The 18,824-nt window shown below is 33.7% G+C and overlaps 1 protein-coding gene across 2 annotated transcripts in view; it reads right to left on the reverse strand.

Moving 5' to 3' along the window:
- Nucleotides 1–18,824, reverse strand: part of CSMD3 (CUB and Sushi multiple domains 3) — a 1,097,972-nt gene that overhangs the window by 25,345 nt on the left and 1,053,803 nt on the right. For both annotated transcript variants that reach the window (XM_007468748.1, XM_007468747.1), the window contains 4 exons: nt 18,781–18,824; nt 14,627–14,800; nt 12,858–12,931; nt 1,887–1,998 (listed from right to left, as the gene is read on the reverse strand). In XM_007468748.1, coding sequence (XP_007468810.1) covers nt 1,887–1,998; nt 12,858–12,931; nt 14,627–14,800; nt 18,781–18,824 — 404 coding nt within the window. The remainder of the gene's footprint in view (nt 1–1,886; nt 1,999–12,857; nt 12,932–14,626; nt 14,801–18,780) is intronic.

Genomic DNA, 18,824 nt, shown 5'->3' on the forward strand with positions numbered 1-18,824 from the left:
GTGGTTGCTAACATATAAACTGAGAGAAAAAATAAAAGACTAACTCTGGATAATTAAGCTAATAAATGTATACTGTATCACCATTTTAGAGAGTCACAATATATATTAGCATTTTAAAGGATCTAATAAGTCCTGCTTAAGATAAGTTTTAAAGTTGATCAAACTCAGATTTTCTATACCAGTTTAGGAAATATTAATATATAATTTTTTATTTATTATATTTATTTTAAATTAAAAAGCGTGTCTTCTAAAGGTAAATTCAACCACAGTTCAGTACGTTGCTCTGATATTCATATTTCCTAATGTAGAAAGTACAATTTAATAATCTTTTGCATATGGAATTTTCTAGCCATATTTTGGGTCCATATGGTACCAGTATCTTTTCATTCATTTATTTTGATTCCACTAAACCTGCACTTATGACACTCCCTGACCCTGCCGCTCAGTTCACCTGTTTTGTGTCTTATGATGACCATTCCCTTCTTAATCAGAAATAGATGCTACAAAGAATTCTCCCCCTAAGCAAGACAACATTTCTGATCATTTGTTCATGGATATAGACCCTTAAAGATGGTCTCTGAGAAAAAGTGTTCTGTGGACAAATTTGTCTGGAAAATTTTTTTTCCATTTGTTTCCTAGTGGATATGTACTAAGCTATAAATAATAGCTAATATTTTTAACATTATGTGAAAAACATTTTGTTATGTGGTTTATATTTAATATAATTCAGTTAATAAAATTTAATTCTCATTGAGGAAATACTGCTAAGAATAAACACAAATAGTCTGTTTCTGCTACATTCCTAAGCCCCATTATGCACCTATTAGATATTATGAGATGCTCTGCAGTAACAGAAGCCGTTTAATTTTATTTAAATCATCATATCCCACATGCAGGTCATCACAGAATCTTAGTTTACTATGAAATACCTCGGTATATCCCACACAGCTGTTCTAAAGTATGTACACACTCTGAGGAATTCTCTTTTAAGGAATTTTGCCGTATTTAAATATAAGCCAGCCAGGTATGTGACATGACTTCTCAGTGGAGTGTTCTGCTGCTTTTCAGTAAACTGAGGATCCACAGGGGCCCCTGTGATTATTTGGGTGGTTCTGAACAGGGATGGAGTAAATTCACAGGACTTATTTGGACTTCAGCAAATCCTAAAAGCTAGAAACCATTCTGATGAGTATTTCTATTCCTGCTTACTCTTCATTTTTCTCCCCCACAGAAAAGATGGAGAGGAAATAAAAAGAGGAAGTAGGAGGGAAAAAAGAGATAATTCACTATCTAAAATTTATTTCTAACTGTATTCAAAAAAGACTGTTTAGTGATCTTTGCTCTTATTCAATCTGTACAGCAAGTGCTTTCAACTTAGGATCAGTGCACATTTAGAAGCTCCAGGAAATCCTAAGTAGCATTCAAATTTTTGGTTAAGGTATTCATGCATATATCCTTTCATGGACGTTTCTAGCTTTCCTCAGGTTCTCAGAGAATTTCACAAGTGAAAAAGATTGAGTCTCTACTATGCTGGAGCCTCCTGTATCTCACAAGTACTTCAGATTCATAGGTGCAGATCTATGAACCTAAAAAATAATCATCATCTAAAATTACCTGGTGACCAAACTGAATTCAATTACAAGAGATTTTCAAAAAGAACAAAATTTTGCCCTGTGCCTTCTGACTTCTTAAAGAATAATGCTCCCCACTAGCCATGGGGGTATGCTACAGTAAAACATTATATGCATGAATTATATTTTATAATAACCTAAAAAAAACAATGTGACATCTCCTTTACATACATATAAGTTTATTTTCACATGTGGAAAAAATGCATATAAATTCTTATCCTTCATAAGTATAATTTTCTTAGCCACAATACTTACGTATGCACTCAGGCTGAATTCCACTCCACGTGAGGTCAGGAAGGCAAGTACGTGTTGTAGACCCTTGGAGAAGATGTCCTTTTTTGCAGTGGAACTGTACAACACTTCCTACCTATAGCAAATTACAGAGAGAAAAACAAATGTCCCAATGCAACTTCAAATACAGCAACAGATAGAATGAAAACATGGACGAGAAAATGCGTTCAAAAGAAATTCTGCAAGGTAGAGGTTAGAAAGAAAAGAAACTGAAATCTGATTTAAAATAAAATTGTGGAAAAAAACTGAAGGAAAAAAAACAGATCTCTTTGTGTGCATATCATCATTAAATACTTGAATACAATGTATACATAGGTGGCAAATATTTGCCATGGTAATTTGAAGAAAATATTTGATACCAAAAGGCCAATAAGCTACATATGAATATAAGATAGACAGTTAAATAAAGACAGATAAATGAAGATGGATAAAGGCAGATACGGAAATAAAGATAGCTAACAACACAAGAGGCAGTGAATATGTAAGACAGTAAATGCAATATGAGATTGGACATAAAGGTGTTTATTGAAGGTTGGATTGGTAACAGAAAAATACAATGGAAGACATGCTATTTGCATTAAGCTTCTAAGGGATGTGTAATTTAGGTAAATATATAGAACAATGGTTCTCAAAGTGTGGTCCCCAGACCAGTAACCTCAGCGTAACCTAGGAAATTGTTAGAAATGCCAATTCTGGAAACTTAGCTGAGACCCACTGCATCAGAAACTCTTAGGGTAGCAACCAGCAATTTGTGTTTTAAAAAGCCCTCCAAGTGATTTTAATGCAAACTAATGTTTGAAAACAACTGACATAAGTAGAAAAGATAAGAATATTATGAGAAGATGTATGGTGGTTAAAACATACATCATATAGTTTAGGAAAAAAGAGAGCACTTTTGATTGGTTATCATAGATAATTTACACAGTGAGCTGGGAATTTGGAAGTAAAGTAGAAAGCTGTGAGATATAGGTAAAAAAGAAAACAGACCCCAGAGGTGTGTATACTCGGCTTTAACTTTAACTCTGATCTTGAATAAGGTATATCTCCTCTTTGAGACTTAACTCTCTCTATATAAAGATATTATTTCTCTTGCGACTTAAGGATTAAATAAAATAGGATATATAATTTGCTCCACATGGGCATGGAACATAAGCTTTAAATTCCAGCTATAATTATTAAGTCAGAGACATAATAATCAGTTTCTGAAGACTCAAAGAGCAGGCTATAGCATTTGAATTTTTAAAATAAAAACATAAAGTTGCTAAAGCTTTCAGAGCAACTAAAATTTATGTAGAAAATAATATCTTTGAAAAATTAAACTAACCACTGTATGGGGAAACTATGAAACAAAAAGAATGATGAACAGTAATTCTAATCATGAGGCTTGAATTGCCATTTTAGATTTGAGTGGATAAAGCTTGACCAACTTGTGGCAATATACATGCGAAGGAAGTTGTTTACTCAAAATATATTAAAAGGAAAAATCATCAGGATTTATTAAATGATTAGAGGTGGAGGAGAAGATAAGGGGTATTTAGAGTCTGCCACTTCAGCCTTCCCCAGCACATGGAGTCTGACAATGTTCAACTGCTGTTTTAGGGCTTTTCACGTAGACTGTGTTTCCTTTTTTCCCCATTAGTTCCTACTCCCACCTGCTAAAGCAACATGAGGCTAAGCTTAATGTGACATAATTTGATACAAGATTCCACTTGCACCTTGAGACTAGCTAAATTCCACCATCTTTCTTATTCTCGTTATCACCTAGAACTATGCTACACTTGAAACGCTCAGTTCTAATAGTCATTCTCTTATAACAACCTTTATCCTTCCAGTTATCTTATATTATGCCTTCCATGACAGCATCATCTCTGCATCCAGGAGATCTCTTATCTTCTTAATGCCCAATTTTGTCCAAGGCTACTACATTGCTCCACTCCAGGGAGCACTTTTCATGCTGTACTCAATATAATCCTTTAAATTGTGCTCCAGAGCATGCCATTCACATACTTCCTGAAGTTGTGCAATATGGTGCTACAGATTTTTACTTTCTAATATAGTTTATACAACTGATCATGTGGACTTTGCAATTCCATCCTTTAGTCAAACTGGCTCCACAAAACCCATCACCTCTATCAATCCAGCAATCTTACTTTAGGCTAGAACTCAGTTAATGGCCAGCCTTCACCCATAAATCTCCCCTCATTTAATCTACCACCAAAGACTGACAATTTTACCTCCTAAATCTTTCTCAAACTGTCCTACTTCCCTCTTTTCCCACGTATACATCTTGTTTTAGTCCTCAACATGGTTTCTCAATGGTTCTCAAACTTTAGTAGATAACATAATCACCAGAAGGACTTATCCAAACACAGAGAGCTGAGCTCCCCTCAGGAATTTCTGACTGGGTAAAATCTGAGGGAGACCCCAAAATCCACATTCCAACAAGTTCCCAGGTAATACTGCTGCTGCTGGTCAGGGACCACACTTTGAGAATTACTGTTATAGCCAATTATAATAATCATCTAACTTGTCTCCACTTCTCCAGGCTTGACCCCATTGAATTTATTTTTCACTCTAAAGTCAGAATGATTTATTCAACATGAAAGTTTTACTTTATCATTATCCTTCTTAAAATCTTTACTGGCTTATCCCACATAGGATAAAGTTATATTATGTTAACTTGGTGGATAAAAGCCTCCATAAACTGATCACTAGCTGTCTCTAGCATCATCATTGACCACTTACTTTTACTCAAATTGTGCTCATATAATATTGAATTTCTGTAGTTCCCATAATTCATGCATATTTTACACTGCCCCTGCCACATGGAATGCATTCTGCAACTATTTTTTCCTAGATCTTACCCTAAAAGATTTAGCTCAGACAAAATTTCTAGAAAGCTTTCCCTGCAGCAAGCAGACTAGGAAAGCTGTCTCTTATGTGCTTTATTAGCTCCTTTCAATGTTATCAATATTATCAACCTATCCTATAAAATCATCTATTCCACCTGACCACACACCAAAACATTAGCTCCTCTTAGCCAAGGACCGTATGTTATTCACCATTATACACCAAGAGCTTAGAAAAGTGTTCTGAAAATGTTGGAGCAACTGAAGGAATGGGGACTAAGAACTTAGTATAAAATTATTTGATTACTTAAAAAGATTTAACACGTCTATCAGTTTCTTAAAATATAGTGATATCCCTTCCATACTTTAATTAACATAAAGTTAAATCATTATTTGTTCTTTGAAGAGTACATTTGGGTTATTTCATCAACCTTTATATTAGTAAGGAATGAGAAACATGATTGATTACACAGACTTTTTTTTTTACTTCTAAGATTTTTTCCTCATGTCTGTAATCTTTTCTGAAATCACAATAAATACTGCTTTACATATTAACCAGATACCATAGAACTAAAATCTATTTAAAGTTTTCCTATATAACATTAACACATTTAATAACAAAATTTTTGTCAAAATCACAAATACCTAATATTTAAGATACCTAGAGTTATACAAATTTAGTAACTGATTTTTATTCATTTGTTGTATTCAAATCAATCATCAAAATTTTCTCTAAATATTAGTGAATTAATAATTTTGCCAGTGATAAATCCACTAATAGTATATTTTACATATCTCTACATTCTTTTCCAACTTGTCATGTAAATTCCTCTGACTATAAATAATTTCTAACATAAATAATATAATTTGAATATTTGTAGAAAAATAAGTAACATTATAAAATTTTCCATTATATAATTTTAAAAATTCTTGTAAAGTAATTTATGTACAATTTTCCTGCCAATATTCACTAATAAAAGTGTTATTTGTATAAGCAATTATATAAAATGTAAAAATTAATTTTTATATCAAGATTTAAAAAAATCATATCAAGTTTTAATTGCAGTTAATGTTTAAATAAAATTTTCTTTAAATTGGCTCAAATTAGCAGGTTGTTTACAAATGTACTATAAAATTATAAGACATGTCTAATTAGTAAATATGACTTACCTTCTTTAACTCTTTATTCCCTTTTTAAAATGTTACAGTTCAGTTCCTTAGTCATGAAGTTAGAGATCTAATCATATGATTAATCAAAATTTTAGAAATTTAAAACATTCTGAATAAGATCTATCTTCCCTTTCATGATGTTTTATAGCAAATTACTCTTACTTTGCTAGAATTTTTATCACTGTATTTTTTTGTGTCTGATTTTCAATATCAAATATTTGCTTAACTGGAGTACGCAGTATGGTTCCTAGCAACTTATCAAAAAAATATATAATGCTCCCTCTGTAATATATTTTAAACAACTATTTTATATTGGTATTTTTATTATGTTTATATTAAAAACTTTACCCAAGAAAAGTTGAGGTAGCTTCTAATAAAATTTTAATACATTAAAATTAATAAAATTTAAGTAGAAAGGCAGGATCATAAAAATGAAAGGATAACACATATACTTAAGATGAGGTGCAAGGCATTTTCACTGACTGAGCGTCAATTTTGGGCCCTGAGCTTCCTGAATGAGAAAAACAGAATTAAGGTGTTTTATCAGTTTTTATTAAAAAATAATCAGGAGACTTCAATTTTAAATGTTTAATTTTACTTTTTTGTTTTAAAATTCATGTTATGATATTCACCATTTAAGGTAATAAAACACTATGTAACATACCTGCCTCATTCAATGTACTTATGTACTTATTTCAATTATAAACTGGAAGTCATACATAATCACCATGGTTATTTTTTTTTTTAATTTTGGAAAAGTCATTTAATCTAAAAATCATATTTCCACTCATTTCACAGGGATTGTCACATGAACCAACCAAATGTAAGAAAGCCAAGTTTCAGAGGTTACTCAACAGAATCTGTATTTCTTTACAGACATGCTTAGAGATGCAAAGGCAGATTTTTTTTTTTCTTTTGAAGCCTAAAATGGCAAAACAGTTTTATGAATACCAGGGGAAAAGTTCTATTCTAGTCACAAATTACTTTTTAACTATGAAATTGGATTCTACACACCAGTCAATATTCAATACTGAAGTTTAAAAGTGCATGATATATCTTTCTTTCTTTTTTTTTTTTTTTTTCCGGTACGCAGGCCTCTCACTGTTGTGGCCTCTCCCGTTGTGGATCACAGGCTCCGGACACGCAGGCTCAGCGGCCATGGCTCACGGGCCCAGCCGCTCCGCGGCATGTGGGATCTTCCTGGACCGGGGCACGAACCTGTGTCCCCTGCATCGGCAGGCGGACTCTCAACCACTGTGCCACCAGGGAAGCCCCATGATATATGGTTTTAAATAAAACATTAAAGTGCCATTTTAAGTACTTTATTGACATTATATCACACAGTACTTTACAGGTAGCCTAACTTAATTAAACATTTAAATATTTTATTCTCCAAAATATGAATAAAATGTCTTTTAGAGTGCTTTTGAACACTCTAGTATTAGTCTTAGTCTAGTATTAGTATTATTAGCCTAGTATTAGCTAACCTTTTATGAGTTAGATTTTTTTAACATGATTTTTAATAAGTTAATAAGTACTACAGCTGTAGATAGTAACCATTTGATAAATAGGAACAAAGTTTTAAAATGGTACTTAATTTACATCTTTGATCACTTCAATAGTCAATGAACAGCCTCTCTTGTTTCTCTAATCCCCAACCTTCAAATTTTAAAAGCTGTAAAGGCTCAGCAACTGTCAGCTTATGTGGGTTTCTAGAAGGGAGTCGATGTCATTACATATGTAAATGTGAGCTGTACATACACATATACAAATTCTAATACACATGTACTTAATAGTCATCAGATGAACCTCTTTTCAGAGGTACAAGGTTGACCCTTGTATCTGGATACCCAAGGAAGCTGCTTGTAGGTGTCCGTTTAGATTATTTTGCAGAAATGGTCAATGTAGAATGGTGTTGAACATCTTGGGCTCTCCCAGACTGCTCCAGCTAATCCTGACATTTTATTACAATATCAATATTCTGGTTCTCACTGACTAAAGATAATTTTGGCATAAGAGTAATTGCTGCTCTTACATGGGTCTAGGACTGTGCCAAGCCTTTGCTCTGTAAAGCATTCCACCTTGAAAGATGTTTTCATCTTGTAGTATACTGAAAAATTTTTGTAAAAATATTAGTTGTAAACTTTTTCTTTGATAGATTGTTTTCTCCTATTAAGAACTATATTTACCCCTTTTAAAAATAACCCAAAGTTATTCAGTATGGTTCACCCTTATCTTTTTAACTGCTTCTAGCATTACTTTATAACCAATCCTTTTTTCTTCTAAGAATAGAAGTGTTTCCATTATTAGACCACATTTCAGCCAGGGCTGAGTCTAAATTATGTCTGGATTCTCTACATGGCTTCTCTCTCTGCTTTGGGAAGCTTTTTAGTTAGACAGGCACTGTCAGTGGTGAAAGGAAAAAAGCTAATTATTACTTGTTGGAGTCTTGTTTCAGGCATGCTGTAGCTTTGTGCAAGGTCCATTACTCTGCTGCTGTTGTCACTTGGATGCTACATTTACAGAGAAGTGGTTCAGCACCCAGCACACTAGTGATTGCCAAACACATCTGAGCATGTCACGATGAATTTTTTAAACATTAGCAGAAGGTGTGTGACAGAACACCGAGTTGACTTAAAAGAGATGTGGGGCACAGTTGCCTAGGTAACTGATTACTGTCAAGTTTGCCAGATACAATAGATAACTGCCTAGATAGAATACCTAGGACATTCCTTTTAAAGTCAGGTAGCTAAGAAGCTGTTTGGTTTCTTCAGTGTTCTCCACCTACTCGGGTAATATGGTTGCTCATGAAACATTCAATAGTAGGGTGAACTGTGGTTGCCAAGATGGCTACTGTTGTACCCAGGAGTCCTGTATCTATAAAACTGGGTGGTCCAGACTTGCTTTTGGAAACAGAAGCCAGAGAATGAAAGGTGTCAACAGTCACAAATAGTTGATCACGCTGTCTTTAGTTGATTATTTCTGTCTCCCTACCCCTCAATCAGGATGCTTTTGTAGTCTCTGTAGTCAGGACAGAGCTTTTTCATAATGGTTATTTTGGTAGGGTTAAATATCTTATGTTTAATACCTTGGAATTAAATATCTAAAATCAGATTAAAAATATTTTATATTTATAATAATTTTATGTAACAAGTCCTAAATTAGTGTAATGTGTCTTCCAAACCCCAGAACTCAATTTAGAGTAATACAAGAGTTAGTGAAATATTTGTGTTTGGCATTTCCTCCATAATTAATCTGGATGTTGCATCAATCATTTTGATACTTACTTTCCATACTACTAATATATTTTTAGCTAAAACTGTTCAAGTTTACAATATTTTAAATAAAAAGAGAAATTACTTTGAGTACTTTTTTCTAAAACTAGAGTTTTTGCATTCTCTAGCAACAGGTGATATATTCTTATATTTTAGTAATTATATCAATGTCCAAAAATCTACTATATAAATCTTTATAGAAAAGGAGAGTGAACAAAATAAACACATTAAAGAGAAAATTAAGAAATGCAGAGTGCCTCTGCAATTTATAACTTTCCCCTTTCTCTTGTCCCTCACAGAAGTGGGCTAACTATAGCTATGATTTTATTTAACCCGCTACTGGTCACTAGATCAAACCAGAGGTAGATACAAAGTTAGAACATTTTGATTCTCTCTCTGGATATTTGAAACTGAGATTGAGACAATTAATCACTTGCTGTATGTGTCTGAGATGTAAACAGAAATGATGCACCCTTTGCCATATGGCCAATCTACAGAGAAAGAAAATGAAGTAGATAAATACAGAGTAGTGTAAGAGGCTGAGTACTGTTGTCCAGTTCCTCGATTCTAGGCTTGATGAGTCTCACCTAGATCCTTTCTCTTGTGGCCTGGGACACACCTACACATGGTTTTTAATGCCTTTAGGTTTAAGCTAGCTCAAAATAATTTTTCTTACTTGTAAGCCAGAGTTTTTGGTCAACCAGTAGAGAAGTCTTTTCTAGTTATATAAGGCCATATGTATTTGGAATCCATCTATAAATTGATATTAGATAGAATTACATAACTTCTTAAAATCTGTTGACTCTATACAGGTTTAGTAAACATAATTTATATATAAATATATAAAATAAGTATATATACAGACATATGCACATATCTGCCATAACCATGTATGAAAGTTGACACCCCTAATTTAACATACTCAGTATATCATTTGTAGTTTTAATAGAGATTAATAGATTATACAATTTTATTAGATTTTACCATATCTGAAATCTAGTCTATTCATATTTATCTAGATAGACTATAATGATCTAATGTATGTTTATTAGCTGAATAGTATGAATTCACGGTTAGTTTAACTTTGTGATAACATTTTTCAATGATTATAATAGAATTCTTAAAATTCAGAGTGAATGACTCTATTCATTTCATTGGATGACTATTCCAAACTCAATCTTATTTATTTCAATTTCCATTATCTCAAAGGGTATTTTCTAAAAAGGACTCAGATTCATCAGAAAATCATCTGATTTAGTGTACAGACACTGACATCAAAATTCTGTATTCTGTAAAAATACTGCCATTGATTTGCTCTGTGATCAAAGCCAAGTCATGTTCTGTTTCAGTTTCTTGGTCTATATGATGAGGTCTAATACTGTTTAGCTAGTTCATTTTTCAAGATCTCGATCAACTGATAAAACATTTTATGGAGATATGAATCTAAAGTTTTCTGGAAACACCAACATAATAGAGACCGAGATGCTTTTTCACACTTGTGTATTACCTAGACAGGCCTGAGGCAAACAGGAAGAATTGGAAAAGCTATCAAATCAATGTTCATACTGTGCCTAAACTGTAGATAAATGGAAACTATTTTTAGCAACAAAAATATGGCACCTGTTATGAGTATTTCCTTTAGAAATGAATGTTCTTCGGGTTCACACTGAATTCCACACAAAATAGCACAATTTAGAAAACCCTGCGACACAAGGCAATTGGTTAGCGTGTAAACTGGCTATTTCCTTTTGGAATTGGTATGCACTTTGGCTCCCCTTAGGCCCCTGTAATGAAAATCTTGCTGAATCTCTACATAAAATCTAAACTGGAATAAGAGAGAAAAGAAAGTCAGCCACATGTGACTGGGCATGTTAAAGAATTCTAATATTACAATCCAACTCTGTTGTATAATAATAGGTTACAGTTAAATTATTTTTACAGAAATTTCCCACATCAATGAAAATGTTTAAAAATTATTTTAATATTATATACATATTATAAGAAAAAAGTCTTTTAGTCTTATTGCCTTCTTGAATAACCACATTTTTATATATTTGGTAACTCTTTGCCTCAGAAGTTTCTCTAAACCTCTTTTGAGGCAGGAGATAGATGGGCCTCAGGCTGAACAGGTTCTCCCCTATGGACAGAAACTCCATAATAGCAGAAACTCCATAAAAGCAGGATGATGGAGGGGGCTGGGCCCTTCCCAGATAGAAGATAAGAGACCACATATTCCTCATTCTCGAAGTCAAGGAGACCTTCCCAACAACACATGCACAGAAAGGCTCCTTGGAGGTCAAAAAGGGAGGGGGCACCACCCCATAGTAAGTGATGCCAACTACCCATAGCCCTCTTCACTAGAATCCATCTTGGCTAAGAGATGTGCACGCACACAGGGTAGGACCCAGAGATAAACCAAATACGGACTCAGAACCAGGCAAAACAAAATGATTGGTCAAAGGAAATCCGGAAGAAATGCCCCATAAAATTGATTCAAACTGCCACGAGGGTGTGGATCTCTTTCTCTGAGCCCGCCCGTGTGTCTCACACATACTGTACTCATTTTCCTCCTAATAAACACTTCAGTTGCTTCACTACTTTCTGTCTTATGTAGAAATTCATTTCTTCATGGCTGACAGGCCAGGGCCTTGTCACTGGCCACTGATCCCTGGTAGTCTGGTGGCTAGGATTCTGCGCTCTCACTGCCGCTGCCTGACCTCAATCTCTGGTGGAGAGCCGAAATCCTGCTTTAAGCCGCTGCAGGCCGAGGTCACCCGGATCACTTTCATCTACACTTTTCCTCATTGTCCCCATATTTTCCTGTAGAGGTTACCCATTTACTCCCTCACTTAATATTTCTCTTATGTACTAGCTACTGCTTACAGATTTTCCTATGCTCACAGCTCTCTCCAATTTTAATTTTATCCTCATGGTCAGTTAGGCTATATCTTGAAGCATATATTCCTTCTAATTTCTTTTTATTTCCACTCTTTCGTTTCCTGTTACCTTTTTTAAAAGGTGTTTTTGAATGCAGATATAAGCATGACTTTTTTTTCTGTTTGCATTAACAGGATTTGTGCACATGAACCAAAGCCTTTTGATCTAGCTTATATTAAATGGAAATATTTAAAGTATCCATTTGATGAAATAATTCAGACAACAGAAAGACAAATACAATATGATCTCACTTATCTGTGGAATCTAAAACAACAACAAAAACCCGAACTCACATAAAAAGAGATCAGATATGTGGTTACCAGAGCAGTGGCGGGGGGAGGGGGCAGGATTGAAGGAAGGTAGTGAAAAGGTGTAAACTTCTAGTTATAAGATATGTAAGTACTAGTAATATACAACAGTGATGAGTATAGTTAACACTGCTGTATTGTATATAGGAAAGTTGTTAAGAGAGTAGGTCCTAATAATTCTTATCACAAGGAATTTTTTTTTCTTTTTCGCTTTTTTTTATTGTATGTATATGAGATAATGGAGGACATACTCTCTGGATTGTTAACTAAAATTACTGCAGTAATCATCCACAATATACATGTCAAACCATTGTGCTGTACACTTTAAATATATACAGTGATGTATGTCAATTATATCTCAATAAAACTGGGAAAAAATGATTAAAAAGTACCCACTTGAAATCCAAATGTACTGTTTTGAGATCCATGACGTGGCACTCCTGGGTTTTCACATGAGGTACGGGTGGGTTCTAAAATAAAGATTAAAAACGTGATATTCCTTTAAAATTTACAGTTTTATTTAAATGTATATTTCTCTCACATAAAATAATTTTAAGAGATCTAGGGTTTAATGAAAGGGCCCTGGGGTAATAATAAAGAGTAAAATCTAATCTCCATGAACAGAAGCCTGCTAATCTTAAAGCAGGAAATTCAGGTAGACTGCAGTTTATATGAATTATGCAATTCTTGAACTTTGAACCCTTCTAATATAAAAGCACTTGACATCTAACTAACTCTGTGAATAAAAAGTTAAGGGAAAATGAAGGATATGAAAGAGGAACACATACATAAAACATTTGCTCAACGACTTTACTAAGTTATAATATCAAGTAGGGTAATATTCCTTTCAAGAAATAAATTATTTTTCCAGAAACAGGACTTAGTTATTTGCATTTTTCACTGACACCTGTAGGAGATTCAGGCATAAAAATGGTAGGGCTGGTAGTCTCTGATTTGGCTAGCTTGTATGACAGGTTATTTGGTTAATTTATTCAATGTGGAATTTAATTTTCGGAGAAAAGGGAACACTCATATACTGTTGGTGGGAATGTAAATTGGTGCAGCTGCTGTGAAAAACAGTATGAAGGTTTCTCAAAAGCTAGAAACAGAACTGCCCTATGATCCAGCAATTCCACTCCTGGGTATATACCCCCCAAAAAACTAAAACACTAAATCAAAAAGATACATATACCCCAATGTTCATAGCAGTGTTATTTATAATTTCCAAGATATGGAAGCAACTTAAATGTCCATTAACAGATAAATGGATAAAGAAGATATGGTGTGTATATATATACATATATAGAATAGAATACTACTCAGCTATAGCAAAGAATGAAATTTTGCCATTTGCAGCAACATGGATGGACCTGGAGTGTATTATGCTAAGCGAAATAAGTCAGAGAAAGACAAATACTGTATGATATCACTTATATGTGAAATCTAAAAAATACAACTAGTGAATATAACAAAAAAGAAGCAGACTCACAGATATAGAGAACAATCTAGGGGTTACCAATGGAGAGAGGGAAGGAGGGAGGTGCAAAATAGGGGTAGGGGATTAAGAAGTCCAAACTACTATATATACAATAAGCTATAAGGATATACTGTACAACAGAGGACACATAGCCAATATTTTATAATAACTATAAATGGAGTATAACCTTTAAAAATTATGAATCACTAAACTGAACACCTGTAACTTACACAATTTTGTACATCAACTATACTTCAATAAAATATATGACAACAAAACACAAAAATAGGATTACAGAAATGTACTTAGAGCCATTTTGAAATCAAAGTACCTTTTTAATATTTTTGAAGAAAGTCTAATTTCACTTGAATATGCTTTATTAACTATAAAGCTCTATACAAATGTTAGTACTGATATTTCATGATATTAATCTGGAAGCTTTTTTCTTTTTCATTTTACTGATAAACAGGGAAACTATTTTAAGCATTTATTCTAGAAGTTTTACATACTAAAAATAATATATGTTTAACAATATTAATTTTCAGTGCCTTCCAATGGCTTCAATATTTTACATTTGTTTTTCACATTTAGCCAACTATAGTTTATAGGATAAAGAAAACCATTAAACCTCCCTACCATCTATTAATTCCCAAATTACTGAGCATTATTGATCTTTAATTAATATTACCTATGCAGTGAGGTGATGAACCACTCCAAGTGCCATCTGCTTGACATATTCTGGTGCTAGATCCCACTAATATGAAAGGAGAATTGCAGCTGAATGAAACCTCTGACTGGTATATAAAGCTTTTGCCTTCTCTTTTCCCTTGGGCAGGTATACCAGGGTCACCACAAAACTTTGCTGGAAGTGAAAAGAAGGAGAATTATACAGTGATTTAGATTTATCAGAGTAAATGTCATCAGAAAAATGACAAAAATAACTGAAATACTGCACTAAAGTAACATGCTATCCATGTAAATCTATCCCAATGAAAATTTGTTTAGCTTTTGTCTACATGAATAAATGCTGAATATTCAACTCAGCATAATATTTTTTAAAAAATTAGTCCGATTCAAATATTTTTCCACCTAGTAGACCACCTTAACAATTGTAGATTTTTTGGTATTTTTTTGTTCTATACTGACCAGAATCAAACCACATATTTGTACATATAGGCTACAAAGTTGGAGTGTATTCTTGAAAAGGCATGTGATTCACTGATAACTCTATCAGAAACAAAAAAACATAATGGTCTAGGATATACTCTCCAGATTGCTATGTATTTTTTAATGTATATAAAAGATATAGTTATTTGTTTCAATGATATGTGCTCTGTTGAACACTCGGATCACAAATTGATTAGATGATTCCATTCAACATATATTTTTAAAGTACTAAAAACAGACACTATTCTAGGTAATATTAGGTGCTTGCACTTATTAGTAAACAAACTAAGGTTCCTGCACTTGTGGAGTTTATGCTTTTTTGAGGGAAGCAAACAAACAATAAACGTAATTAATAAGTAAAAATGGTAGTGTATGGGAAGATAATAAGTCCCATGGGGAAAAATAGCGTGGGTGAAGGAGATCAGGACTGTACATGTGGATGTGCTAGAGGGTGAGTAGTGGTAGTGGACTGTAATAAGGTAGCATGGGTATCTCTCATTTGGAGGAAAAAAAACATTTAGCCATGTTGATATCGCAAGGGAGAACATTACAGATAGAGGAAACAGCATTGCCAAAGCCCTGTGCTGGGTCATATCTAGCATGCTGGAGGAAGAGTAAGGCCAGTGAGACTGGAGCAGAGTAAGTACACAGAAGTGTAGGAGAGGATGAGATCAGATGGCTTCAAATCTAGTAGATAACTGAGGCAAAGTACATACAGCATGTTTTCAATTTTTTTTTTTTTTTTTTACTGTAGTCAAAAATACATAACATAAAATTTACTATTTTAACTATGTTTTAAAAGTATACTCAATTTTTAAATTTGCAGATTCAGCACCTGAAAGCTTATTCCCCTATAAAGCAAACGGAAATAACCAAACGTTTTAAGTATAAATGTAGCCTTAAGATAGTTATAGGTTGAGTGACTATAAAATGCATCATCCAAACCAAGACGCTTTTGAGAGTAAAAGGAGGATTCTAACTGGACAGGACACCTACCAGGATAACAGAATAAATAAGAATTGCTCCAGGAAACCTGGAATAAATGAATACCTTATTTATAGAATACCTTAGTCTCAAACGCAGTGTTCAAAGACCTTCCCTGAAATTCAAGACTCTAAGAGAAACTTGGACTTTTAAACCTCTTTTTAGAAACATTTTTTTCTTTTAAAACAGTTAATATGAAAAGTAATCATAGGGCTTCCCTGGTGGCACAGTGGTTGAGAGTCCGCCTGCCGATGCAGGGGACACGGGTTCGCGCCCCGGTCCGGGAAAATCCCACAGGCCGCGGAGCGGCTGGGCCCGTGAGCCATGGCTGCTGAGCCTGAGTGTCTGGAGCCTGTGCTCCGCAATGGGAGAGGCCACAACAGTGAGAGGCGCGCGTACCGCAAAAAGAAAAAAAAAAAAATGTAATCATAAAGTAAATATTAAAATACAATAAACTGGGGAAATGTTCCAAGTATAGTAACACATGTAAAATAAATATTTATTTATTGTGTTTTGTTTTAATTTTCACCATTTCTTAGACATTGTAAGCCTTAGTGGTACTCGGCATCCAAGCACTTCTAGCAACATAATATCAAACCCCAAAGGCCAAGCTCCTTGTGTTATTAGTCTTTGTATCTCTAGCACATTTTAAATTCAATGGATATTTCCTCAGTGAACATTATCAATGGGTACTTCAGCTTTAGCAATCATTTATATTACCAAGTTATGTCACAGTTATTTTATAATTTACTTCTGAAATGTTTCTCTAGCATATTTCTGCTGAGTCATTCAACTCAGAATCTTATCTTTATTCAATGAAAAAAAGAAAGGAGAGATGCAACCACATAAACTCCCCCCTCCCAGCCCCCCATCATTCAATCTGTTTTCTATCTTTAGATTTTCATGTACTAAACCAAACAACCTATTGGTGTCAAGTTTAGAGGCTTAAGACACAGGGTTTATTTTCAAAAGGCTTCAGTTCACAGTGATATAAACTTTAAGATAAAAAGGCATAGTTTGAACAGATTTAACAAGAAAAGATTTTCTTCTTTGTTAAATACCTAAAATTATTGAATTTGGCTATTCAATGGATAAGAGAATTGGTCTCTTAGGTCTACCTCTCTGAACTGGAATTCATACTCTGCCATTTACTAGTAATATGACTTTAGGCCACACAATAATGTAGCTGTTCCCCTAAATGATGGCAGAGTTACCCAGTGTCCTTACAATTTGACCTCTCTGAGCCCGTGTCATTATCTATTAAAATGTCATGACTAAACATACTTAGCCAGGAGTTCTATGTACTAAAAATAATATATGTAAAGCAATTGGGACAAAGTGAGCCTTTGGATATTTGGATATTTATTGCAATTTAAATGTCTATAGTAAGTATTTTATTATTATTTGCATTTTAATAGATCAAAAAATAAAACATTATATCAAGAAACTTTTTGATTGAGATTTTTCATTCATATCAAACAAACTTTACCATAAACTCATCTCTGTAAAATCTCCTTGTTGCTATTTTTCTGAAGTAGTTATAGAATATCTAGTCTCATTCAGAACACATTGGTCTGTTTTAAGATGATACTTAGCATCAGAATTTTAAGGGTCAATTTGTGTGACATCAATCTTGAGGCTTGGAACACACTCTAATAAATCATATTACCTAGAAGGAGCTTCTTTAGATGCTGCATAAATTGAAGTCTAACAGACCACAATTGCAGAAGTAAATTAGTTTTATGTCTCATGCTCAATAACACTGGTTAGTAATACTCTCTGCAGCAAATGTGATATGAATGATCTGATGGGCCAGCAAAATGGTGGTATGTATGCCTAGTATTTGCAATTACTTAATAGGAAGCTCTTCAAATAAACTATCAGGTTTATGATTGGCCTTTTGAAATGAGAAATTTAAAATTAATAATGTAGCTTATTTTTTCCACTTTTTCAGTTATGGGTGGAGCTTTTGCATCACATTTTAAGAGATCCTTTCTTACTTCAAGGTCATTTAGGTAATGTTGTAATATTTAAAACTTTTTATATTTAATTCCCTAATGATTTGACATTGATTTGCTATTTGGTGTGAGACAAAGATTGTATGTGTGTGTGTGTGTGTGTGTGTGTGTGTGTGTAAACAAATTGCCTTATTGCGTTAATTGAAATGTCCATTCTTTCCCCACGGATTTGTTCTATAATACATCAAGTATCAATAAATGGTTCTGTGCTCTCTATTCTCTAACACTGGTTTACTTCCTATCCCTGCACCAATGCTGTAATGTCTTAATTACTATAGCATTCTAAGTTTGATACCTTCCAAGGACTGCACTACATACCAGAGGTACAACAGTGAAAAAAAACAAAAATCTCTGCCTTTAAGGAACATAAACCTGAGTAGAGGACATCACCCAAAAAAAATAAAGATGTGTAAAATGTATAGTGTGTTTTGCAAACAAAGAAGTTTGGCCCAAAAGTTAGAGCAGAAGGAACATAATGGTTGGATTGCATAAAAAATAGCTACACTGGTAAATGCTGATTTTAATTGAATTTTAATTATGCATGGGAAAGAGCTTAACAATCTCATATTTGTCCTGACAAAATCTGAAAAAAATTGTGTAACAGCTGTAATCACAGTAAAGTAGCTCTAGGAGAGTGAAAATATATAATTTTAAGTATGGAAAGTAGACTTACGTAAGCACTGTGGTACTTCCCCACTCCAGGTACCATTCCCTACA

The sequence above is a fragment of the Lipotes vexillifer genome, unplaced genomic scaffold (assembly GCF_000442215.2).
Source record: "Lipotes vexillifer unplaced genomic scaffold, Lipotes_vexillifer_v1.1 scaffold1679, whole genome shotgun sequence".
Classification (NCBI taxonomy): Eukaryota; Metazoa; Chordata; class Mammalia; order Artiodactyla; family Lipotidae; genus Lipotes; species Lipotes vexillifer.